The 26,812-nt window shown below is 42.4% G+C and overlaps 1 protein-coding gene across 1 annotated transcript; it reads right to left on the reverse strand.

The window, feature by feature from the left end:
• On the reverse strand, nt 1–26,812 carry MINAR1 (membrane integral NOTCH2 associated receptor 1). Its single transcript, XM_061595694.1, has 4 exons — nt 26,766–26,812; nt 11,780–14,128; nt 8,047–8,301; nt 1–346 (listed from the first exon to the last, which is right to left on the reverse strand). The coding sequence occupies exons 2-4, from the start codon at nt 14,075–14,077 to the stop codon at nt 149–151; spliced, it is 2,751 nt and encodes a 916-aa protein (XP_061451678.1). The 5' UTR covers nt 14,078–14,128; nt 26,766–26,812; the 3' UTR covers nt 1–148.

A 26,812-nucleotide genomic window follows, 5' to 3' on the forward strand; every position in this document is an offset into this window, starting at 1 on the left:
CGTCTTTACACGCTCATTTGCTGCAATCTCTCGGAACATCTCTCCCATCTAATGGTTACAGTACTTGCCATAAGGTGATTACTTAAAAGACTGAATGGGATATCTGGAGCAAATGTTATATGATGGATTTTTTCATCCGTCGTTAAATTCATGATTTCATAGTGCATATGGGAACAACAATGACAAGGATAACTGTGCAGGCAGCGGCTGCAATCAATGCCGCTATTTTGCAAACTTTTGCTCTTCTGAATTCAGCTTCCTTGCGCTTTAATAACGAATCATAGCCTGGTGTATATATGTCCTCCATCCAGTATTCTAAATTGTTGGGATTTAAAGATTCTTGAGTCTGGAAATTAAAAAGGAAAACCATTAAGTTTCTCTCCCTTTCTCTCAGAATCCCAGTTCTAAATAAAGATCTGCACAACTTAGGCCACATCGGCACTAGACATATAAAGCACTATGAACTATATTCACCCTAACTTTGACTTAAAGTAGACCTACTGCAATGAATTGCCCTGTCTCGCTTAGGTCCATTAATATCAATGGGTCTACTCTGAGTAAAAGTTGGTTAAATATTACCACTTTATGTGCCACTTTATGAGTCATGGCTTCCTTCAAAAAATCCTGGGAATTATAGTTTGTTAAGGGTGCTGACAGGAGACCCCCTACTCCCCTCACAGAGCTCCAGTTCCCAGAGTTCCCTGGAAAGAGGGACTAATGGGGGAACCATTGCACAAATTGTAGCTCTGTGAGGAGAATAGGGGTCTCAGAGCTTGGAAATTTTACTTTTTTAAACTACAACTCCCATCAGTGGCCATGCTGGCCATGCTGGCTGGGGCTGATGGGAGTTGTAGTTTTAAAAAGTAACTTTTCCAAGCTCTGCTTCTAACAACTTCAGCACCCTTGTCAAACTACAGGTCCCAGGATTTTTTTGGTCTTACTCAGTCCTACTCAGAGTAGATCCATGGAAATGAATGAACCTACAGTAGTTGTGTCCATGAACTTCAATGGGTCTACTTTGAGTAGGACTAGCACTGAATACCACCCGTAGAAATTAAGAGTAGAATCACAGAATAGTAGAGTTGGAAGAGGCCTACAAGGCCATCGAGTCCAAGCCCTTGCTCAATGCAGGAATCCAAGCTAAAGATCAGCACTTTCTACTCCCATGGCTCTCAAAGAGATTGATTGACTGTTTGATTTCATTTTCCGTCCCATTGGACCAAAGTATGTTAAACTTCTCCCACTGAAAACAATGGTGGGTAAGGTTGCAATTCCATACCCACTCACCTGGGAGAAAGCTCCACTGACTGTCAACGGGACTTACTTCTGAGTGAAGTCATATGCAGGGCTGCGCTGTAAAAGTGTTTCTCAGGAACACAGGCAGCTGCCTCACAATGAGTCAGATCTTTGGTCCATCTAGAGCTCAGTATTGTCAACACAGACTGGCTGCAGCTCTCCAGAGTTTCAGGCAGGAATCTTTCCCAGGTTTACCCTGAAATGCCAGGGATTGAACCTGGGACCTTCTGCATGCAAAGCAGATGCTCTACCACTGAGCTATGGCCCTTCCCCTTCAATTCAGCTGGATAGAGGCCTACATTATAGCTGCCTTCAAGATGCAAGAACTGAACACATAATCAGGGCTCAGGCGTACTTCATGCAAACAAGATTTGAATTCTGTGCCCAGACAACTCATATGCCCAGTGTGGAATAACAGTTAAGAGTGCTGGACTAGGATCTCAGAGACTAGGGTTCAAATACACATTCAGCAACAAGGTTTGCTGGGTGGCCTTGGGCCAGTCACAGTCTCCCAATCTAACCTACCTCACAGGATTCTTGTAAGGGTAAAATGTACTCCACCTTCAGCTCCTTGGAGGAAAGGTGGGATATAAATGTAATAATTAAAATTAAAAAAAATATACAAAGAAAAGCTATATTGCTTCTGGGTTGTATCCAATGCTAGTTTTACTCAGAGTAGACACACTGAAGTAAATGACTGACAAGGCCATTAATTTCAATGGGTCTACTCTGAGTAGGACTAGCCTTTGATACAACCCTCTGCATACTGTATAGATTATTTATTTATTTAATTAATTAATTACATTTGTATACCGAAGCTCTCTAGGCGGTTTACAACAATAGATTCATATTGATTAATATTAGATTAAACAAATTGAGCACATTTGCAAAATTCCTGGTTTTGCTAGCCACGGGAAGAGGCACTGAAACCCCAGTTAAACGAAAAGAAACTCAAAGTCTGCACAGAACCATAAATAAGTAATCAAATGAGTTCAACCATATTAAGTCTTCCTCAGTGGTCTACCAAGGAGTAAACATAACATAAAGAAACACATATGGCTATTAGTGGTTGTAGGTTTTACACAAAATTATATACATAACAAACCTGTCTCAGAATGACCAGTAGGTAGTTTATTTGTTGTTGTTATAAAATATATTGCATGACTTTTTAAGGTGCTGGTGCTATTTGTAGCTTTCTATTATTAATTAATTAATACCATAACTCATGGCTCCCCTTTCCCCATTTTATCCATACAACAACCAAGGGAGGTAGGATAGACAGTGACTAGCCCAAGTTCACTCAGTGAGTTTCACGGCTCAGGGAGGATTTGAACCTGGGTCTCTCAGGTCCCAGTCCCGCACTCTGACCATTACACCACACATCCCAATCTGCGGATTGTTTCTTTGTGGCACTGAAATCCCAGTCCAACCACTATAACAATTATTTACCACCTCCTTCTGAGATGCAAGGATGCATTGGCCACACACTCTCAAACATGCCTTTGTAGTTACATGGACTAGAAACACGCCCTTAAAAGAGAAAAGTGGAGATTCTCTGGAAGCTAAATTCAAGTATCACATTCTGCTCTTTCTTCTGCTGTGGAATCAGCTCATATAGGTAGCCCTGCATAAAATATTCCGATCTGGGTAACAGCAGAGAAGTGATAGCTAAGACAGAGGCAAAAAGCTATTGTGTTTGGAAGCATTCTACATAAAAGGAGTCCATATTGGATCTGATGAAAAATTCACACAAACAGGTAGCTTTCCAAAGATGGCTTCCTCTCTCACCTTGTAGTCAAATTTAAAAACAACAAAAAAAGCCGCTTATTGTAAAGTGACTGACTCACACTCCCCTGTTGCAACGCTTCCTCCTTTCAATTCTGCAGCCTATCTAAAAACAGACTGCATGATGTCCTTAAGTCAAGTCATAGCAACACCTTGTGACTGAAAACGTCTAACCGCTAAAGTCTCTGGGGTCTCAGAATGGCTGATTATTCCTGAATCCTGCCACCTGCATGACGGAAGCTGCGAAAAGCATCTGGTCTCTGGAAAAAGGTATGTGTGTATCGTGGAGGTGGGTGAATTACAATTTAAAATGCAAGTCTTGTGTGATTTTGGATGACTGCAGGCCTGCACAACAAGTGCCCTGCCAAACTGAAGGCCTCCGACCAGCCATCGACGAAGCCAGGCCTGGCGCAGGCATTTGGAACTCTTGGGCAGTTGCCAGGGCTCCAGAGCCTAATCAGGGTCTGCTGCTGTGCTGATGCCAGCTCTGAGGCTCCAGTGCTGGGTGGTGCGGAGCCACCAATTTAACTTAGCACGCAACACCTCAGAGTAAAGTTCTGTCAACACCATGCATCATGGGAAATTACAATGCTATCTGATGCTGATTCAGAGTAGGGATGGGGGAGAAATTTGATCCAGTTCGCATCCAAAGCTGAATTTATCAAATTCGCACATTCCAAAACAATATGAGAAATGAAAAACAGCCAACCTTCAAAATTTGCACTTATTCGAATGTTGCGATGCAGTTCTCCAACCAATCAATATTTACAAAAATGTGTATGTGATGGGAAAGCGTGCATAAAAATGAATATGTGAGCGTAAATAACTTATAAGAGTGCATGATATGATGAGCAATTGCTTGCAAAAATGTGTACATTAGTCAAAACTGCATACAAGAATGTGTTCATTAGGAGAAATTTGCACTAAAATGCTGAAGAATTTTCATGAGGGTTAAAAAAAAGTTCACAAATTGCTGCAGAAATGTGGAGAACCACATTTAAGAGTAGAAAAATGAGAAACTGACAGTTCTGAAATTGACACATCACTCCATTCTTAATTAAGAGTGCTGCTATTCCCCTCACAAAGCTACAACTTACAGGGTTCTTTGGGAAGAGAGACTGATTGTGAGGGAAACAGGGTGTCTCCTAAGAACTCTTAGCACCCTGCACACACTACACTTCCCAGGATTCTTTGGGAACAGCCGTGCTGTTCAAAGTGGAATAGTAATGGAATAAATATATAGTGTGAATGTGACTTCTGATAAGGAAATCATAGTTGATTAACTGTATGAATTTTATAATCAATTGCTTAAATCTGTATACGAATAAAACCTTGAATTGCTTTAATTAACGGCCAGTTTAGTTGGTTGATGGGTGAGGACTTAACTTAAGAGGTGGTGAATCTGTGGCCCTCCAGGGCTGCTTTCAGACATGGGGCTTATTATGTTAGTTTAATGGATTAAAATGACAGCGCTTCTGTCCCAATTTCTAAAATTCATTTCACACTACAGTACCTGTTGCATTAAGGAACAGCAGCTTTTTCAGCCAATATACTGGCATTTTGCACAAACGTCTTTCATACGGCAGCAATGAACATCTTGTTTTTGTCCCTCACCCGTTATACGCATGTGCACTGTAGTTCCCCACTGTGTAGGAGGTCTAAGATCTCATCCTGTCGCCATGCAACCCCTCTCCCTTTAGTACCTGACTTTTTTTTTTTAGTTGTATAGAGACGGGTGTGTGCGCGTGCTGCTACCCATGCCTAAGCAGGAATATTGGTACAATTTTCATCAGGCAAAAAACTCCCCACACCTCTAGGGGGCAGAAACACACTGCATGCTGGGATGCCTGTCACATGAGTGGCTGCAGCTAGCAAACTCCCATGATTTCCCAGGTTCCCCAGCTAGCAAACCGATTATTTCCGATATTATTTATCATGGAAATTAGCGCTAAACTTGCACTACGTTCCACAAGATTTCCGGAACTAGCTTGTACGTTGTGTGAAAGATTAATTATAATGTGCAAATGACCTGGTAAGGAATAATCAGAATAACGGAATAATGTATAGTGTGAAAGCAGCCCTGGTGTTGTTGGATTCCAACTCACAGCAACTCCAGCCAGCATGGCCAAAGGTCAGGAATGATGGGAGCTGTAGTCCAGCAGTATCTGGAGTACACCATGTTAGCTACCTCTGAACAAAACAACAGTTCAGATAAAGAAGCATCCTCTCTTTGGCCGCATCTGCATGAAACGTTTAAAGCACCGGATTAGGAGACCCTTATTCCCCTCACAGAGCGATAGTTCCCAGAATTCCTTGGAAAGAGGAATGGATAGTTAAACCACTCTGGGAATGGTAGCTCTGCAGGGGGAATTTGGGTCTCCTAACACCTCTCAGTATCCCTTGCAAACTACCCTTTCTAAGATTCTTTGGGGGAAGCCATGAGTGGTTAAAGCAGTGTCAACGTGTTTTAAATGTATGGTGCTGATAGCGCCTTAGTTTATAGATAATGCACACATGCAGGGCCGGTCCTAGCACTATGCAGAGCGAGGCAACCACCTCAGGCAGCAAATGCTGGGTGGCAGCAGTGGCAATCTCGTGGTCATTTCCTTACTTAAGGGCAGAGTTGTCTGTGGCACATGGCTTGCTCTGCACACCCTAAACAAGCCTGCTACCCTCAGGTGCAGGGAAAGATGTGACTCCATTGCCAGCATGGAAGCAAGACTGAACTGCTAGTTGAGCTGAATTGACTTGTGTAGATGGAACAGGAGGTGCAATGGCATCTTTCACCCCAGGGAGCAAAATGCCTTGGGCCAGACTTGCACACATCCATCACAATAAGTACCATATCAACACAAATTGTTAGAAGAACTCACTTCTAAAAAGGTACCTGATACCCATGGATTTGAAAGCATTGAGTAATAATGAACTCATGCTCCGAGAGTGTCTCCTTGTGCAGCCAAAATGGCACCATTCATGCACAAAAGGAAGCTATCCACAGGACTAGGCGATCCACATAGTATAACAAAATCTTGGGGGGGTAACTGAGATGGGGGATCCAAAACAGCTCAATGAGGTGATTGATGCTCAGTGGCCATGGAATGTTGGAGGGGGAAACATAACAAAAAACCAAGGGGAGAGAAATGGAATGGAATTTCTTGGGGAGGATTTGGCTGGCAGGCTGGAACCCTTACTTCAAACTGCATCTTTTTGTTGCAGGCTGCACAACAACAACCAGTACGGTCTGATTTATATGGACCAGTTTTTTCATTGGTCAGTTGTGAAAGTTGATAACTGAGCAAATCTTGCAACCCTTGTTTTAATATATGTGAAGTGCTCTGAGTGTTTAAGAACATAAGAACAGCCTGCTGGATTAGGTCAGTGGCCCATCTAGTCCAGCCTCCTGTTCTCATGGTGGCCAACCAGAGCACCTAGGATGCCCACAAAGGACATGAGTGCAATAGCACTCTCCCCTCCTGTGGCTTCCGGTTTTCAGAAGCATACTGCCTCTGACTATGGCGGCAGAGCACAGTCGTCATGGCTGGTAGCCACTGATAGCCTTATCCTCAATTAATTTGTCTAATCCTCTTTTAAAGACATCCAAGTTGGTGGCCATCACTCCCTCTTGTGGGAGCATATTCCATAGTTTAACTATCTGCTGTGTAAAACACTCTCTTTCATATGTCCTGGACCTTCCAACATTCAGCTTCATTGAATGTCCACAAATTCTAGAAGGTGCTAAGTCAGGGATGGAGAACCTGTGGCCCTCCAGGAAGTGGTGCTGGACTACAGTTCCCATGAGCCCCAGCCAGCACGGGCTTCATCCGTTGAGTCCTGCTGCTGCAGAGATTGCTTTTGACCTCTGTGGGCAGCTCACTGCGTTGCCATGCTGTGCGCCGAGAAAGGGCACCTCATTCTTAGCATGCAGCATGGAAGCCAAGTGAAGCATTTGTGTGAATGTATGTGTGGGTTTTATGTGGACGTTGCGCATGTGTAAATGTAGAGATATATCCAGGGGGTTGCCTGAACAGGCAAATGGTTAAAAATGGTCAGGATGTGCATACCAGCAGCGGGCAGGGCCACATCCCTAAATAAGAGAGATCAAAGCATATGCACATGCCCCATTCACAAACACACACAAGTCCAGATGTGTGCACAAGCCCCACCCCCCTGTCTTCATGGTCATTGCTTCTCTCTGCTCAGCTCCTGGCCTTCCCATAGTTGTAAGAACATCAGAAGAGCCTTGCTGGATCAGGCCAATGGCCCATCTAGTCCAACCTCCTGTTCTCACAGTGGCCAACCAGTTGCCCATGGGAAGCCTGCAAGCAGGACCTGAGTGCAAAGGGCACTCTCCCTTCTTGCAGTTTCCAGCAAGTAGTATGCAGAAGCACACTTCTTCCGCCCATGAAGGCAGAGCATAGCCATCATGGCCATCAGCCACTGATAGCCTTTTCCTCCATGAATTTGTCTAATCCTGTTTTGAATCCATCCAAGTTGGTGGTCTTCAGTGCCTCTTGTGGGAGCGAGTTATGCAAGAAAGGTCCACCTGTGTTCACTTGCATGTGAGTAGAACCTTCTGCACAATCAGGGACCCCATCTCTGCACAACATGAGGACTGGGGCAGAGTAGGCAATGCACACAAGGACAATGGGGCACAGTTTGGATGCCCATCCATGATCTGACCATGCATGTGTTCACCTGAACACACCTTGTGTGTGAGTGTGAATTGGAGGCATGCGTGTGGTTTGGTCCCTCCCACTTTGGTAGTTGGCCCCACCCACTGCTGCTATGTAGACCCTGGCTGCTTTCTCCCGAGGGAATGCTTCTCAGAGGAAGGGGGAGTTCTCCACCACTTGGAGAGCCTAAACACATTGTTGTGAGCACGACTGCGTACCATTTGTTACAAGCATTCGGGTCTCCCTTACTTTTGGGTACAGGCCACTATTAATGGAAACCAACCCGACTCACTTGTAGATCCAAAGACGCCAGCTTCCCTTTCTCGCCCGAGTTCCTTGTGTATTCCTCGATGGTCCACGATGGCTGCACCCGTTTCACTTCCGCCAGTTCCGTCAGTCGCATGTCCGTGTAGAGGGGGTTGGTCTTCATGTGCGACTTGAGTGAAGCAGGGTAAGGATGGGGGCTAAAGACTTGCTCAATCAAGAAAGCGTCTTTGGGTTGCTTGGAATGCCGGTGTACCTGCGGGATTTCATATTGCCTGTCTGCCTGAAAGGAGTTGCACAAGAGGTTCAGAGAAGAAAAGCAGGCACCCTTGCGTTTAAGAACTCAGTCACCTGGTAGCTCTAAACAACCAGGAATTTTCATGCAGGAGAGTTCATACGGGCAAGTTAGAGGGCTAGAGGGACGACTCACTTTACCTCTCCCTACCACTCTGCTTGGTATCCATGCCAGCTGCAGAAGGAAGAAAGCATCTTTGTTCATGACTAGGGGTGGGGGAATTCAATTCAGCTAGCATATAAAGGCAGATCTACCCAATTCATCCTTTCCAAAACAACACACGAACCGAAACGCTGCCATCCTTTGAAAATGGCATTTCTCCAAATTTTGCAATGCAGTTCTCCAGCCAAGTAATGTGTTCCAGAAAACGCATATACTCTAGTAGTGTGCATAAAATGTATATATTAGTGAAAACGACATGCAAAAATGCATCATATTATGGAACGCTGCTTTGCAAAAATGTTTATAATAGGCAAAATTGAATACAAACATGTATATTAGGAGAAATTTGCACCCAAATGCTGATGACTTTTCGTGAGGACATTTTTTAAAAAATTTAAACTGATATGGAAATAGGGAGAACTGAACTTAAGGTTCAGACAATGAGAATCTGGGAGATACTGAAATTGATAATAATGATTAATACAAATAATAATATTGGTTAGTCACTTTTTTTCAGAATGAAACCCAAAGTGACTTACAAAAAAAATCTCAAAAACATATACAGAATAAAGATAACAGTACAAAAAGAAAGAACAAAACAATATACCAAGGAAAACTCAGAAAACAATACAATGAATAAATAAATCACAAGACAATATACAATAGAATTCAAGTACAGTACAGATCATGTTGACCATCCCTGTTCATGACCATCACAAAAACATAGCAGGCTGGTGGAGGGCAGATGGATTGCTTTGTCTGTCCTCGGCAGACCACTTGGTAGATGACATATATTTTTAGTGGCCTGCGAAGAGACTAGTAGCCTGCATTATCATGCTGGCTGTGAGGAGAGGGGGTCTGCTCTTCAGTAGCCAGCATGGAACCATAGGCTAGCATGCTATATATATAAAGGCTGAAAGTTCAACATGAACACGAATGGACATCCTTTGATAGATGCAGCATCCAATGGTGGCTTACCTGTGTGAAGGAGACAAGACACAACAAACCTAACTGGTAAACCTCTCGTGTCACCTATGTGATTTATTTATGCATTTAGTTATTCATATTTCTTTAGACTTCTTAAAACTAAAAAAAAAATAAAAAAAAATCCCAAGGCCACTTACATAATTAAATAAACAAACAAACAAACCCTCTCTAATTCAAAACAGGAAAAAAAGAGTATATTTTAAAAAGCACATGGGCACAATAAAGTATACAAGAGCCAGCAAGGCTTTAATCATTCATAAAAAGCCTTGCAAAATGAACAAGACGTCGGAGCCTACTTGAAAGCAGGAAGAAAGGGGGAGGGGAGAGTTGGCCGAGTTCCCCCAGAATGAAATTATTTTATTTATTCATTTATACATACATACATAAATTTCTATATCGCTAAATCAAGAAAAAGTTCTGCTCAAAGTGATGTACAGAAAATAAAATACAAGAACTTAAAAAGGTAAAACTCAGAAGATGATAAAACTGAAGCACATGGTTGGATAAGCATGTGTAAATAAAAACCCAAGGCCAATCATGATCCCCAAGGGGTCCAATTTGGTCCATGAGGCCATTTCTACCAAACCACGCCCATCCACCAGCTGATGTCACTAGTAAGGCATGCTCCCATCTGCCGATTGCCTTCAATCCCTGCTGCAGAGGTATGAAGGAGAAGCATGTGTATCTTATGTATCTTTTCTTTCAGGTTTTTTTCTGTCCCTGACACATCCACACTAACTGTCATTTTCCAGCTGATCTTCTGCCTGACACTTCCTTTCACTCCACCCAACATTCCTCTCAACCATTCCCACCTCCACTTATCCTTCTCTCACAACAGGTCCATACTGAGCATGTGCAAGAGACACCCTTATGAAATCCCATTGACTAATGTTGGCCACAAAAACACCTTTCTAATACAAAAACCCTGCAAACATGTTACACTACTATTAGACAAAAGCACAGACTAGAAACACTGCCCTTGACCCCTAACACAACAAACTGTTTCCCAAAATATGACGATGACGATGATGACATTCATATCCCACCTTTCCTCTAAGGAGCTCAAGGTAGCATACATGGTTCTCCTCCCTCTCAATTTTATGCACTACAAGTGACAAATATCTTTCTGGAAAAACCACCCCAGCAAAGTTTATGATAGAGAGAAACACAACGCCTGTGAACAGGCCAGAGTCTCTCATTAAATGTTTTAACGCATTCAAAATAAGCCATGTCTTACACTTTCTACTTCAACTTTGGCATGAACAATCCTCAAACTACCTCTTCTCTGCAGCCAGGTTTCAAATCAGTCCAGTGAACCATTTTCTAACTATAATATAATCCCCACTCTTTGATTTTTTTATTATAACGGTGGAATATGGCTGACTTACCCTTAACATAGGGCCAGGAGTGCACCTTATAAGGCTGTAAACACACTAGTCGCCAGATCAAAGTGTTTCCATTAGTTACACCTGGAGGGGGAACAGGTTGATCTGCCAATCAGTTGTGAAATCTCTTTGAAGCAGATTTTTTTTTTAAAAAAACACAACCCACTTAAGCTGCTCCCACCAGGTTTAACAGTAAAAAGGGGCGGGGTTTGACTAGCATCATATGGCCCCATTTTCAGAAGAGAGAGGTGGAGACAAACTGGAACCTGCAGAACAGTGAGTGTGTTTCTACCCTTACTATAGACAGCCATCAGTAAAACAAATAATTTTAAAAAAACGTTAGAAAACAAAGACAGCTAAAAACAGCGAAATGCACTTCTTACAGGGATTTCTCACCATTTAGTGAGACTTGTCTGAAAAGAATTAACTTTTCAGTGAGCTGTCGAATGAACTACAGAACAACACATTGTGAAAAAAAATCAGTATGTTGGGGTTGTTTTCGGGCAATATCAAAGAATACAAGAATGACGTGGGTAATACGTAGGACTAGAATGGGAGTCAGAATTGTTGCAAAACTGGAAAATCCTACTTCTCACATCTGGTTAGCAGGAATTATTAATGTTGTATATTTTATTTGTATGTGGCTAAATTAATGTGTGTAGTAATCCTACTGCTTTTAAAAAACAAATTAAACTAAAAAAAAGAATCAGTGTTGTTTTTAAACTGTAGCAGTTCTTGATATGTTCTGGATATTGCCAAGGGAAAATAAATGGATTAAGAAAACAGACAGAAATTCATTAAAATGACATAACTGTAGTGTTAGTAGCAGGCAAGTGTTGTGATTCTTGAAAAGCTCACAGAATTACATCAAATCCTTTCATGCAGTCAAGTTTAAAATATAATTGTTGTACTGAAATTGAAAAAAAAATTACCTCTTTGGATTTCCTGTGCCACTCTTTGTTTTCACCTTCGCCTCGGTCTTTCATCTCTTCCTCAGTAATGCCCGCTTGATTTGTATATGTGATAGCTCGCCAGTCTCTAGGGGAGTTGGAAATACTTGCTATCTTGGATTCTGTGGCACTGTTTTCCTCTGTCAATGACCTTGAGGACCTCCTGGTAAACAAACTTTTTTTTAAGGCTTTGATTCGAAGGCTCTCGCTGTTACTGCCACTGGCATCAGAACAACACCAGTCTGGATTATTCTCTAATTTGCCACCGTGGGAAGAATTATGGCATGAAAAGATCCTAGGCGATGTGCTTTCTTCTGACTGAACTTCACTCGTCAGGGAATTGAGATCTAGCTGAACGCTCACTTCCTCTGGCTGCCGGATCTTTTGATTCAACTTGTTCAGCTTCCCCAGGACCTGGGATATTTCATCCCTGACATTCGAGAGAGACTCCAGTTTCTTTTCAATTTCCCCAATCCTTAGAACAAGTTTGCAGACACTGGTTTTCAGTTCGTCATCTGTGCTGCTGATCGCCAGCCGGGACACTCTGTCCAGCTTGTTGCTGGCATTCCCATTGGAAATCTTAGCTAAGTGGTGTTCAGGGGAACTTTCGCAGTCAGATTTGTGTATCTGAGAAAGGGAACCAGTGCTGTTGTAACAAGATGATTGCATCACTCCAGTAGACCCACAGATGCTCATATCATCCAGAAACCTGAAGATATCGCTGATGTCATCACTTACAATTTCAGAGTCGTCATCTGATTGCTTAAGAGAATGCCGCTCGCCATACTTATTTTGATTGGGGTGGACCATCTCTTTGCACTTTTTGTGTTCCAACCCCTGTTGGTCCGTCTGTGTCCCGACACTGTTGGTTTTGTCAATGTTTAGAAGATGAACAGAGGTGCAGTTAATACTTTTGTCTTTAAACTTTTTGATGGGCTCATGCTTCTTCACTTCTAAAATGGAGGGGATGTCTTTGGGTTTATGTCCATTTGGTTTTACAGCATAGCTGGACTGCATCATTGGCTGCTGATCCTTTGGGTTGAGATAAGGCTGATGCCTCTCAGTGGCCGGGAAATTGGGAGGCTGGCTATTTGAACCCTGATATCGAGGATTCTCTTCTGACTGTTTCCTGTTAAAAAAGGATCTTTCAAAATCAGGGACTTCTTCCGTATTCAAACTCCAGCTCTTGACCGGCCACGGAGTTTGTTTGCTTGGCTTTCCCAACCATCGTTTTGTATCTTGTGATCCGAGAACAGTTGTTGGGCCGAAATAAGTGGAGGCTTGGAGATCGTCTAAGCTTTCGTGCTTGGCTCGTCTTTTGTCTGGCACAGGGGAATAAATGGGATTCAAGTACTGACTGCTGTATGGCATTTCAAAACTGTGATTGAAGAATGCCTGCTTAGAGGACTCTTTCCTGCCTGGAGGTTCTATAAGCTCATCTTCTGCTTTCCTAGTGGGCGATATCAAGTTGGGCGATATAGTTAAGAGATTGTGGAAGTCCTCCTTGAAGATGTTCCGTTTCTGCACACAGGACTGCATCACAAAGGGCTCGTCGTTTGAAATGAACGTCTCCTTGATGCTTGCACTGATAGGCAAGGAGTCCTGGTCTGATATAGACTCTGTTTCTATGTTCATGGGGAAATATGTACTCTGCATTTCACAGGGGGGAGAACTGGCAATGGAATACGGTGCCAGGGCCTGCAACCGATCCAGAGAAGCCGCTCGGCCTTTCATTTCCTTATTGACCCCAAGCAAAAAGTTTGGCTCTGAGGCAGGCATGAACTGTGGGCAGTCTTTGCAGTCACCCTTCCTGCATTTGGAAGACCTTCTGCTCGAATACCCCCTGCTATATTCTCCATCCCTCGGTTCACAGTTGAGCACACAATCCACCACGTTACACACTTCTGTGTCAGATCGGCAGGACTCCAGAGACTCTTTCTTCCTCACTTTTTCTCGCGCAATGGGAAGCTTCTCCTTGGCCAACCCCCCGTTCATCTGTATGAGGTTGAATATCGTCACAATATCTGCCGCAACCATGATCTTCTTCGACTGCTGGTTGTTTACGGTGCACCTCATTTTGTCTTTGAACAAGGTGGCAGGGAAATTCGGGTCCAAGCAAGCAGTGTAGAAAAGCACACTCCTCAGCTTGGCCAGCTGGGACAAATCAAACCTGGCGCATAGCGATTTGCAGAGATCCTGATAGGAAACCATGTTCTGCTTGGTATCCAGTTCCTCCAAGATATTCACAAGGAACAGAGAAGAGTCCTGATTAGTTTCCATGGCTGATGGAAATCACGCTTTGCACTTTATCCCAATAGTGTTATTGCAGTTCTAAATTAACACACAACAGAAAAGTAAACCAAATTAAGATTTTTTCATGAGCCACCTAAAATACATAAAACAGAACAGGGACTTAAAAAAAAAAAATTAACCATTACTCATTCACTCTCTTTTATCTAGGCCATATAACGTTGTATGGAATCTTCTTCTTTTTTAGGACATACATAAGAACGTAAGAAGCTACCTTATACTGAGTCATCTAGCTCTGTATTGTCATTGACTGGCAGAGTCAATGAGTCAGATTTTCAGAGAGGGTCTCTCCTAGCCCTACTTGGAGATGCCAAGGATTAAGCCTGGGACCATCTCCATGCAAAGCATTTGCTCTTTATCACTGAGTTATGGCCCTTCACTGCTTGATCACAGTTGCTCATTTTCCCAATTTGCAGCCCTGGAACCATTTTTAAAAGAAAGAGGTGCTTCTTCCTTATCAGGGGTCATGTAGGCAGTATGATGATGTTGCAGTTAATCAGATTTAGCTAAGCAATGATGCCACAACGGTAGATCAGAATGATGGCAAAAAGCTCTGCCCTCACTCTGGATAAGCTTCTTGCTGTCATAACAACCAGAGTTGGTTACATGATGATGCCACGAAGCCATTGAGTGGATAAACATTTTTAAGCAGTTTTAGAGGGGTGACATTTTTATTTTATTTGCAAAATCCCCCCCTTTCAGCTCAACCCTAATTCTCAGATATGGTTAAACTTTCATTAGAGAATAAGTTTTGAGAATTAGAAATGCAGAAACCTGGGGGGGGGGGGGAGGGGAAGAAACTGCACCATGCAATTCAAGTCCATCCTTTCTCCACCAGCCATCCCCTCAAGAGCTCAGTGCAGTTTATATATGATTCCCAGCTGGTGTCCCATCTATGTACTTTAAAAGGCCAGTCCTCCTTAGCTTCACTAGTACAAGTGTATGATATGCATCCAGACAAGTTCTCTGGGATCACAATTAGCATGGGCCTTAGAGAGGGCCCACGCAACCTGGCTTCTTGCCTTTGTGCAGCTACCTGCAGCCATGTTTGAGAAGGGCAGCTTCCTACTGGAAGGAAGACCCTGCAATAGGCAGGTGAGGCCTTGCTGGTGGTGCTGCCACTGGAGGCTGACCGATGAGGAGCCTCTTCCGTGGTGGGTTCCCCTCTTGCAGAATGCCCTCCATGGCGAGGTGCATCTGCCTCCCATAATTGACTTTCAGGAGGAATTTGAAAACATTTGGTTATATCCAGTGCTAGTCCTACACAGAGTAGACCCGCTGAAATGAATGCCTGTTAATTTTAATGGGTCTACTCTGAGTAGGACTAGCACTGGCTACAACCCATACCTGTTTCTCCAGGCATTTGATGGTGGAAAGATACTGTTCCTAGCAACCCTAAAATCACTGCTTTTAGAAAGCTTTTTTAAAAATGTTTTTATTCCTGATATGTTTGCTGCCCTGGACTCCCTCGGGAGGAAGAGTGGGATATGAACTGAATACATGATCATGTTGTTGAAGATGATGATCAAGGCAGAGGGCAGGTGAATGAGCAGGGGGCAAATGGACATATGAACCTTACTGCAGTGGTGCCATCAGGGCTGGACTTTGGGGCAGAAGGCCAAGGCCCCATTTGGCAGAATGAGCAGGAGGGCCCCCAAAGGCAGCAAGGCTGGCTTTCCGCATTTTGAAGTAAATAGGCCCAGCTCTGCAAGACCATCAAGTCCAGAGCCTAAAATAACCTAGCTGCACCAGTGCCTTATACTGAATCAGATGGTTGGTATGTCTTCTTTGTTGCAAATGGCTGTCACATTCTCTCCAAGCTCTGTGGGTTGAGCACCTGCTTTGCATGCAGAAGGTCAACCCTGACATCTCCAGTTGAAAGGATCAGGTACCAAATTGTGGGCAAGACCGTTCTCTTCCTGAGCCCCTGGAGAGCTGCTGCAATCCAGGTAAACAATACCAGTCCAGATAGGCAAATGGGCAGCTTCCAAAGGTCTATAATTAATTGTCTATAATTAATTGAGTTCTATAATTAATTGTGAAAATTCCAGTTAGCATGAGAACATAAGAAGAACCTGCTGCAACAAGCCAGTGGCCCATCTAGTCCAGCATCTTGTTCCCACAGAAGCCAACCTGATGCCCACAGGAAGCCCGCAAGCAGGACCCGAGTGCAAGAGCACTCTCCCTTCCTGCGGTTTCCAGCAACCAGTATTTGGAAGTATACTGCCTCCATAGTCAATGGAGACAGAGCATGGCCATCATGGCTTGTAGCCATTGATAGCCTGATCCTCCATAAATTTGTCTAATCCTCTTTTAAAGCCATCCAAGTTGGTGGCAGTTGTTGCCTCTTGTAGGAGATGCACTGTGTAGAGATGGAAAGACCTGTCAATTTTGGTTCTCTCCATTTCTAATTTTTCCACTCAGTTATCCACAATTCTGCATCTTCTGGGTTTTTTTATTCTAAACAATCCTCATGAAAATTCTCCACCATTTTAGTGTGACTGTCTCCTAATAAACACATTTTTGCAGGCAGTTTTGACTAACGTACCTACTATTTTTGCAAGCCATTTCTCATCATATAATGCATTTTTGCATGTTATTCTCACTCACATATTCATTTTTATGCACCCATTCCCTTAATACACCGTCTTTCAACCTCCCCAGATGTTGTCTACAACTCCCATCAACCCCAGCCAGCTTAGCCAATGGCCAAGGATGATGTGAGCTGTAGTCCAACAACATCTGGGAACCCAAGGTTGAAGAACAGTGCCCTACTATATGTATTTTTGTAAAGACTGTTTGGTTGGAAAACTGTATCGCAAAATTTGAATAAGTGCAAATTTTGAAGGATGGATGTGTTTCGGTCCTTACATTGTTTAGAAAAGTGTGATTTTGATAGATTTGGCTTGAAATGCAAACTGAAGTTAAATTATCACCCATTTCGAGGGCTGTGTGAAGAAGTACTTTCTTTTGTCTGTCCTGAATCTTCCAACATTCAGCTTCATTGTATGTCCACAGGTTCTGTGTTAGTAGAGGGAGAAAAACTTTTCTCCATCCCATACACAATTTTATACACTTCTATCACGTCACCTCTGACTCACCAAATATTATAGTCCCAAATATTACAACCTTTCCTCATAAGGGAGTTGCTCCATCCCCTTGATCATTTCAGTTGCCCTTTTCAGAACCTTTCCCAGCTTTACGATATCCTTTTTGAGGTGAGGCAACCAGAACCGTACACAGTATTCCAAATGTGACCACACCATAGATTTGTACAACGGCATTATGATAGTGGCAGCTTTATTTTCAATACCTTTCCTAATGATCCCTAACATGGAATTTGCCTCTTTCACAGCTGCCACACACTGGGTTGACATCTTCATTGAGCTATCCACTATGACCCCAAGGTCTCGTTCCTCATCAGTCACTGCCAGTTCAGACCCCATGAGCTTATATATAAAATTAAGGTTTTTTTGCGCCAATATGCAAAAGCTTTATACTTGTTTACATTGAATTGCATTTGCCATTTTACTGCCCATTCCCCCTCAGTTTGGAGATATCCTTTTGGAGTTCTTTGCAATCCCATTTTGTTTTAACAACCATGAATAATTTAGTATCATCAGCAAACTTGGTCACCTCACAGCTCATCCCTAACTCTAGATTGTTTGTGAACAAGTTAAAAAGCACAGGTCCCAATACTGATCCTTGGGGGAGTCCATTTTCTCCATCCCTCCATTGGGAGAACTGTCCAGTTATTCCTACTCTCTGCTTCTATTTCCTAGCCAGTTCCTGGCCCACAAGAGGACTTCTCTTTTTATTCCATGACTGCTGAGCTTACTCAGGAGTCTTTAGTGAGGTACTTTGTTGAAAGCTTTTTGAAAGTCCAAGTACACTATGTCAACTAGATCAACTCTTACCTATATGCTTGTTGACACTCCCAAAGAACTCTATTAGGTTAGTGAGACTGGACTCACCCTTGCAGAAACCCTGCTAGTTCTGATTCAGCAAGGCTTGTTCTTCTAGATGCTGGGTTAATTTATCTTTAATAATACTTTCCACCAGTTTCCCCGGGACAGACGTTAAGCTAAGCAGCCTGTTTCCAGGATCCCCCCGGATCCCTTTTTAAATATTGGTGTTACATTGGCCACTTTCCAGCCCTTAGGTATGGAGGTGGATCTGACGGACAAGTTATATATTTTACAAGATCAGCAATTTCACATTTGAGTTCTCTGAATGCGATCCAGACACAGCAATTTGTCAGTTTTTGTCTTGCCTATGAAACCTAGTACTTCATCTCTTATCACCACTATTTGCCTCAGTTCCTCGGACTCCCTTCCTGCAAGTTAGTTCAGGCACAGGGATCTGCCCTATAGCCTATGCTATGAAGACAAATGCAAAGAATTCATTTAGCTTCTCTGCAGTCTCCTTATTCTGCTTTAGCAAACCTTTGGCTCCCTTGTCATCCAAGAGTCCAACTCCCTTCCTAGATGGTCTCCTGCTTTGAATGCATTTAAAAAACTTTTATTGGTTTTTATGTTTTCAGCAATGTGCACCTCAAATTCTTTTTTAGAATCCCTTACTGTCTTCTTGCATTTCTTTTGCCAAAGTTTGTGCTCCTTTCTATTCTCCTCATTTGGACAAGACTTCCAGATTTTAAAGGAAGCTTTCTTGCCTCTAATATCTTCTTTGACTCTGCTCATTAACCATGCTGGCTTCCTCTTGGCCCTGTTGGTACTTTTCCTGATCTGCGGTATAGACTCCAGTTGAGCTTCTATTATTGTGTTTCTAAACAACTCCCAAGCATTTTGGAGTGATCTGACCCTCTTGACTTTGCCTTTCAACTGTTTACCAATCCTCTCATTTTGAGGAAGTTTCCTCTTTGGAAGTCATATGTGACCATGTTGGATTTTCTTGGCAAATGGCCATTTGCATGTATGTTTAATTTAATAGTACTATGGTCACTGCTCCCAGACAGTTCAACAACACTTACATCTCACACCAGCTCCTGGGTACCACTTAAGATTAAGTCCAGGGTCACTGCCCCCTGGTCAATTCCATAACCTACTGTTCTAGAGCACAGTCATCTAAGGTATCTAGAAATGTTACCTCTTTGTCATGGCTGGAACACATATGTAGCCAGTATATGTCAGGGTAAAAAAATAAATAAATCAGAATTCAGGAAAGGTGGAACTCAGAGCACAGCAGGTTCGCCAAACAACAGACACTCCAAGGAACGGAATGGGGAAATGCTCTCATCCCTATAGTATAATCTATAGTAGAAATCCTTTGATTGGGACCTCACACGCAAAGCGTGTGCTCTATAGTACTGAGGCATGAATCCCCCTCTCCCCACTTTAAATTCACAGGCCTCTGCCGCTTCTCATCCCATGCATGCCCAAACACTAATTGGTGTCAGAAGTGGGCAAGAGCAACTCCTATTTGGTCCTCTTTGCATACCTAAGGGGAGATAGAGAGAGGGTCCTCCAGCTGGCTAGGCTGCCTATCCTTACCTCTGTTCCTCTACCTGTCTTCCTTTCATTGTAAACTGATACTCTCAGGGAGCTGACCTCACTTCCAGACTCTCCTTCCTCCTGCTTCTTGGACCAGCTGAGGGACAGCAGGCATCTTTCCCTTTGTCTCTCTCTTCTAGCATGAAAGCGATGACCAAGCCTGGCCATTGCTCCTCTAACTTAGTTAGCTAGAACTATTTCCTATCAAGTGTGTATTTCTATTAATAAAGTTGACTTTTTAAAAAATTTGAAACACGTCTAAAGTCTCAGCAATTCACAGCAAGGTAATCACTTACTTCCTCTCTGGTGAACCACACGCACTCATGCTGCACAGAAATGCTGAGCAAGCTACACTAAACTAAACTCTGCTAATTTACCAATGCTCTTCACAAGGGGTAGAGGTGAATTCACAACCTGAAAGAAAACACTACCTGTATTACTACGGTGCTGCACAGGCACAGAACACAGAGCTGCAGGTACAACATCGGTACACAGGACGTTGCCGTGTACTGAGTCAGGCCACAGCCCAGCGTTGTCTATACTGAGTAGCAAGCTGCTCTCCAGAGTTTCATACAGGAGTCTGTCCCAGCCCTACCAGGACTGAACCTGGGACCTTTTGCATGCAAAACAGATGCTCTTCCACTGAGCTGTCAATAAGTGAGCCAAGTCAGATACTATAGAAAATGGTAATAAAGAAAGTCTTGGCCTGATCCTTAAAGATCATCTGTAAGCTACCTTTGCATTGGAATTAACATGAATGTTTTTGAACAGCTGGGAATTCAAATATCTTTCTATTCTGCCTGTTAAAGAGTTCTGTGTTAGCGTAAAAGCTTGCAGAATTATACACCAAAACAAGTTGATTTGACAAGGGAAATCATATTATCTGTTCCATATCACTTACAAAAATGAGATGCCTTGTGACTTCAATTAACAATAAGGGAAATGCTTTGTCTTTGAAGAGAGATCCGTCTTCCCTAGATGCAATTTTCCTAACTGGAACAAAGCAATCACCCTGCAGTGTAAACACACCCAGAGTATCACCTCACAATTTGCCAGAGTCGAAAGAGTAGGGAGCTCCAGGCTAACTACAGATCAATCCTTTCATGATTACATTCCATATTCTTTGCGTTGAGGTGGAAAAAGGCTTAGCCCAACATTTCAACTGTTGGAAGAACAGGCTGCAGCATTAATCATTCCGTTTTACTTTCCCAAGACTTCAGTTTTTCATTGGAGAATTCCACAGCTTCAGTACAGAGTTCTGTAGATAACAACAATGCAATTCCATTCAAATAAGCAGAGCTTACCCTATGGTACAAGAGACATATCTCCTTTATTTTGCCATTTGTTTGATCTAAGCTTGATGGGATAGTCGTGCTTTGACCCTGGTACCTTTAGAAATAGGGTTAAAAGGATGTGAATATATAAAGATTGCAGCTTCCATCACATGCACATACACACCTCTCTCACACACTCTCACACATACAGCTGGACTTGAGGGTTTTTTTGTTATTGCATAATACTCATCAACCAGTCTTTATGGGAAAGAAAATCTCTTCATCTTTTCCGCACCTGATATTTTAGACTTGCAGTCTAAGAGAAGAAACAGTTAAATGACCATACTTTGCCCCATTCATGCTGTTATGGAATCAAATCTCAGAAATCAAAAGGACTCACTTCCACATAACATGTGATTTTTTTTCCTGGCGGGAAGGAGAGAGGGCAGCTGCTCTCAGGGCTGGCCCAAAATATTTTGCTGCCTGAATCAAAGGAGACCTTTCTCCCTCCCACAACCCCCATCCCAATTCCATGTACAGAAGCCAATCTGATTGGCAGCTAAATCTTACTTTAATGCTGTTGATGGGATTGTGCCTTGCACCACACTTGGGGGCAGCAGGCTAGCTCTAAATGCCACAATCCTTATCTCTACAATTCAGGCAGTACCTGTGTTAGTCTGTTGAAACAAAAACAATGAGTGTTGCTGCACCTTGCAGACTGACAGTAAAATCATAAGCATGTCAGCTCAGAAGTAACTCCCACTGAATCCACTTTAGTGGGCTTCCTCCCTAGTAACTGTGTTCAGGAATGCAGCCAAAATGTTTTGTTGTGACATAAGCTTCTGTGGACTATAGCTAGGGATGGAAAGGTCTGTGAATTTTGGTTCTCTCAGTTTCTCATTTTTCCAATCTGAAATTCAGTTCTCCACATTTCTGCAGTACTTTGAGATTTTTTTAAAAAAAAGATCCCCATGAAAATTATCCAGCATTTCAGTGCGTATTCCTCCTAATAAACAGTTTTGCAAGCCATTTCACATCATATAATGCATTCTGTATGTTATTCTCACCCATATAGTCATATTTACACACACTTCCCCCTAACAAATGCATTTTTGTAAACATTGTTTGGTTGGCGAACTGCATTGCAAAATTCAAATAAGTGTGAATTTTGGAAGATGGCTATGTTTCAGTTCTCATATTGTTTTGGAAAGGATGACTGTGATAGATTCAGCTTGAAATGCAAACTGAATTGAATTTCTCTCCCATCCCTAAATATAGCCCACTTTGCCAGATACAAGCAGCATTTTCTGCAGTTAGCAGATACACATGCATAGTACAGAACCGGCATGGTGTAATGGTTAGTGTTCAATTTGGACTGGGGAGACTAGTGTTCGAATCCTGCATTCAGCCATGAAGCTCATTGAATGACCTTGGGCCAGTCATCACCAACTCTCAGCCTAACCTACCTCACAGGGTTGTTGTGAAAATAATATGATGGGGAGAACCATGTACGTTATCTTGGGCTCCTTGGAGGAAAGGTGGGATATAAATGCAAGAATCAATAAATAAAGTAGCAAAAACGGCAACAGGGTAAACTGTGTTGTGCATTTGGGTGAGCATGCTATGGTTCACAGTGCCTCTCTTAAATTTCATAGCCTCTTGGTCCTACTGTAAACAGTCACACACACACACACACACAGTATCCATGTACCAAGATAAAGTAGCCCAATGCATCTAACAAAACAAACTCTCGGGGGAAAACCCTATGCCACAATTAGGGATGGAAAGATCTGCCAATTTTGGTTCTTATAATTTCTCATTTCTCCAATCTTAAATTCAGTTGTCCACATTTCTGCAGCAATTTGCAATTTTTTTAAAAAAAATCTCATTCCAGTTTTCTAGCATTTTAGTCCAAATCTCTCCTAACATTTTTGCAAGCCATTTTTGTTGTATAATGCGTTTTTGCATGTTATTTTCATTCATATATTCATTCTTAGAGTTATCTTTCGAATAAAGCTAAAGAAAAACAACAAAGCAATCATAATACCAAAATACAATTTAAATAACATCCCAGAAGAATATAAAGATCAAATAAGGAACAGGTTTGAGGCTTTAAACTTAGTTGACAGAGAGCCAGAAGAACTATGGAATGAAGTCAGAGGCATTATCAGGGAAGGATGCAAAAAGACAATACCTCTCATTAAAAAGAGAGAAAGATCTCAATGGATGACTGAATAAACTCTTAAAATGATTAAAGAGAGAAGGAAAGCAAAAGCAAAAGGAGATAGAAACACGGTTAGAACCCTAAATGCAACAATACAGCGACTAGGACGTAGGGACAAAGAGGACTATTACAATAGTTATTGTATAGAAATAGAAGAGGACAACAAAAAGGGTAGAACAGGAGCCCTATTCCAAAAGCTTAGAGAAATTAAAGGGAAATTTAAACTAAGGGTAGGGATGTTGAATAATCAACAGGGGAACACACTGACTGACCGAGATGAAATAAAAGGAAGATGGAAGCAATACACTGAAGAACGATATAAAAGAGATATAAGGATGACAGATTCATTCATGGAGAAACCATATGATGAAGAAACAGAAATTTTAGAATGTGAGGTGAAAGCTGCTCTTAAAATACTTGGAAGAAACAAATCACCAGGAACAGATAGCATACCAATAGAGTTGCTACAAGCTACTGAGATTGAATCTATCCAAATTTTGACAAAAATTTGTCAAGAAATATGGAAAACTAAACAATGGCTGACAGACTAGAAGCATTCAATATACATCCCAATTCCAAACAAAGGAGATCCCAGGGAATGCAGTAATTATCGAACTATTCCCTTAATATCCCATGTAAGTAAAGTAATGCTCAAGATTCTACAACAAAGGCTTTTACCATATATGGAGCAAGAAATGCCAGATGTCCAAGCTGGATTCAGAAAGAGAAGAGGCACCAGACATCATATCGCAAACATATGTTGGATAATGGAAAGGACAAAGGAATTTTAGAAGAAAATCACCCAGTGCTTTATAGATTACAGCAAAGCCTTTGATATTGTGTAGATCATGAAAAACTATGGAATGCTTTAAAAGAAATGGGGGTGCCACAGCATCTGATTGTCCTGATGTGCAACCTATACTCTGGACAAGAGGCTACTGTAAGGACAGAATATGGAGAAACCGACTGGTTCCCCATCGGAAAGGGTGTGAGACAGGGGTGTATTTTATCACCCTATTTATTTAATCTATACGCAGAACATATCATACGGAAAGCAGGATTGGACCAAGATGAAGGAGGTGTGAAAACTGGAGGGAGAAATATCAATAATTTAAGATATGCAGACAATACCATACTACTAGCAGAAACCAGTAATGATCTGAAAAGAATGTTGATGAAAGTTAAAGAGGAAAGCACAAAAGCAGGGCTACAGCTGAACGTCAAGAAGACTAAAGTAATGAGAACAGATGATTTATGTAACTTTTAAGTTGACAATGAGGACATTGAACTTGTCAAGGTATCAATACCTTGGCACAGTCATTAACCAAAATGGAGTCAATAGTCAAGAAATCAGAAGAAGGCCAGGACTAGGAAGGGCAGCTATGAGAGAACTGGAAACGGACCTCAAATGCAAAGATGTATCACTGAACTCTAAAGTCAGGATCATTCAGACTATGGTATTCCTGATTTCTATGTATGGATGTGAAAGTTGGACAGTGAAAAAAGCAGATAAGAGAAAAATCAACTCATTTGAAATGTGGTGTTGGAGGAGAGCTTTGAACATACCATGGACTGCGAAAAAGACAAAGAATTGTGTGTTAGAACAAATTAAACCAGAACTATCACTAGAAGCTAAAATGATGAAACTGAGGTTATCATACTTTGGACACATAATGAGAAGACATGATTCACTAGAAAAGACAATGCTGGGAAAAACAGAAGGGAGTAGAAAAAGAGGAAGGCCAAACAAGAGATGGATTGATTCCATGAAGGAAGCCACAGCCCTGAACTTACAAGATCTGAACAGGGTGGTTCATGACAGATGCTATTGCAGGTCGCTGATTCATAGGGTCGCCATAAGTCGTAATCGACTTGAAGGCACATAACAACAACAACATTCATTCTTATGCATTCATTTCCCTAGCATCTGCATTTTTGTAAACATTGGTTGGCGACCTGCATTGCAAAATTTGAATAAGTGCAGATTTTGAAGGATGACAGTGTTTCGGTTCTCATATTGTTTCAGAAAATGTGGATTTGATAGATTCAGCCTGAAATGAGGACTGAATTGAAATTCTCACCCATCCCTAGCCACAACAGATCGATTAGCCTTTGAGGGGCCACAAGTCTCTTTGCTGTTCTCCCAAGTGATTAATACAGCCTGTGCATATTTGCTTAGAAAGAAGTCATTAACTCCAGTGTCGTCCTTAACAGTAAACATAAAAAAGATCAGGCTACAAGCCAGTTCTCAGACCAGAGCACGCCATGACTCCCCATGCTCCAAACAATGCCCCAGGAGCAGAGGAACGCTTTGTTTTATGGAACAGGAGGGAAGAGGAGAGAATGCACTCGGAAGGCACAGAGCCCAATCTAGGTTTATTCCAACCTCTTCCATCCTCCTACAGGCTTTCAAAGAGAGGAGGGAGGGAGGGAATTGAGTTTTGCTTCCAACCAGCCTTTGATGACACAATGGCACACAATGCCGGGCCATTGGGTTGTGGTTTCAGCGTCTCTGTAAATCTCCACCCCATGGGGCAGGTATGAGATACTCTGCTGGCAAGGTGCCTTCTTAATGTGATTTTTATTCACTCTTCTCAAGTCAGTGGGGAGTGGCGTGGAGGGGAGGCCATGCAGCCTGCAAGCAAGAAAGCAATATAATTTGCTATGGGCTTATTCATCTGCTCAAGCAAACAGTTTAGTTTACTGCAAGTCTGCATTCTCTGTATTGGAAAAAAAAAAAGGAAAAAGCAAGCTTTGCACAGACAATACTCAGTAGATCTGCTTCCTTGTCTCTCCAAAGATCCCTCACAACCCATAGATGGATTTTAAAGGAAGTTGAGAGGTTTTGCCTCTGCTCTGAAATGGGCAAAGCAATCAATTCTACACAAATCTGTCTTCCTTCCTACACAGAAAAGGTTGCGCTGGCTGGCTGGCTTGCCATGTTGTCAAACACACCACCTGTAATTCCCCCCCCCTTACCCCACCAAACACCCCCATTCCAAGAGTTTCTGCACAAGTTCCAAGAATGCTCGATATCCACGGTCCAATTTGTCCAAGCAGAGCAACACTTTTCAATTAATACTTATTATTCTGTTATGTAACTAAACCTTTGCGTTAGGTAAGTGATCTGCGTGTGTGTAGAGGCAGGGTTGGGGGGGGGTGCCAACTGCCATAGTAAAACAACAACAATACAGAATGTTGCTGTTATTTGGTTCATGACTGCATCGCACCCTCTGAGCAACCCAATCACTGCCACAGATAGACACAGAGTTTCAGCACAAAAATTACTCTCCCGGCCACAAGACATTGAAACATGGTCACATTAATGATGTTTTTTTTAAAAAAAGAATCCAGTCTCGCTAGAGATGCCAAAACATTGCATCCCCTCCCCAAAGCCCGCTTTCCGTGTTTCCATTTCGGAAGGCTAAACAACCAAAGATGACTGCCAAAATCCAGCATCCCATCCAACACACTGCCTTCATTCAGGCAGCCAGGTTGGCTTGTAGAGCTGTTCCCCCACACCCACCCCTGACCTCCATCAGTCTCAAATTTCCATTAAAGAGCCTTGATTTCTGATAATGCCAGTGCCTGTTTATTTGGGGGGGGGGATGACAAGGTTTGGGTCTGTATTTTTTTCCCCACGCCATCACCTTTTCACCGATTTCTGAATGGATCTCGGAGCAGCCAGCCAAGAAGT

Source organism: Rhineura floridana, chromosome 14 (assembly GCF_030035675.1).
Source record: "Rhineura floridana isolate rRhiFlo1 chromosome 14, rRhiFlo1.hap2, whole genome shotgun sequence".
NCBI lineage: Eukaryota > Metazoa > Chordata > Lepidosauria > Squamata > Rhineuridae > Rhineura > Rhineura floridana.

Excerpts from the sequence above, each read along its gene's own strand:
- MINAR1 (XM_061595694.1), bottom strand. The coding sequence starts at position 14,077 with ATGGAAACTAATCAGGACTCTTCTCTGTTCCTTGTGAATATCTTGGAG. Across the intron at positions 8,302-11,779 it reads GGCACAGGAAATCCAAAGAG|GCAGACAGGCAATATGAAAT; the intron begins GTAATTTTTTTT and ends AACTCCTTTCAG. Across the intron at positions 347-8,046 it reads TGGCGTCTTTGGATCTACAA|ACTCAAGAATCTTTAAATCC; the intron begins GTGAGTCGGGTT and ends TTTAATTTCCAG.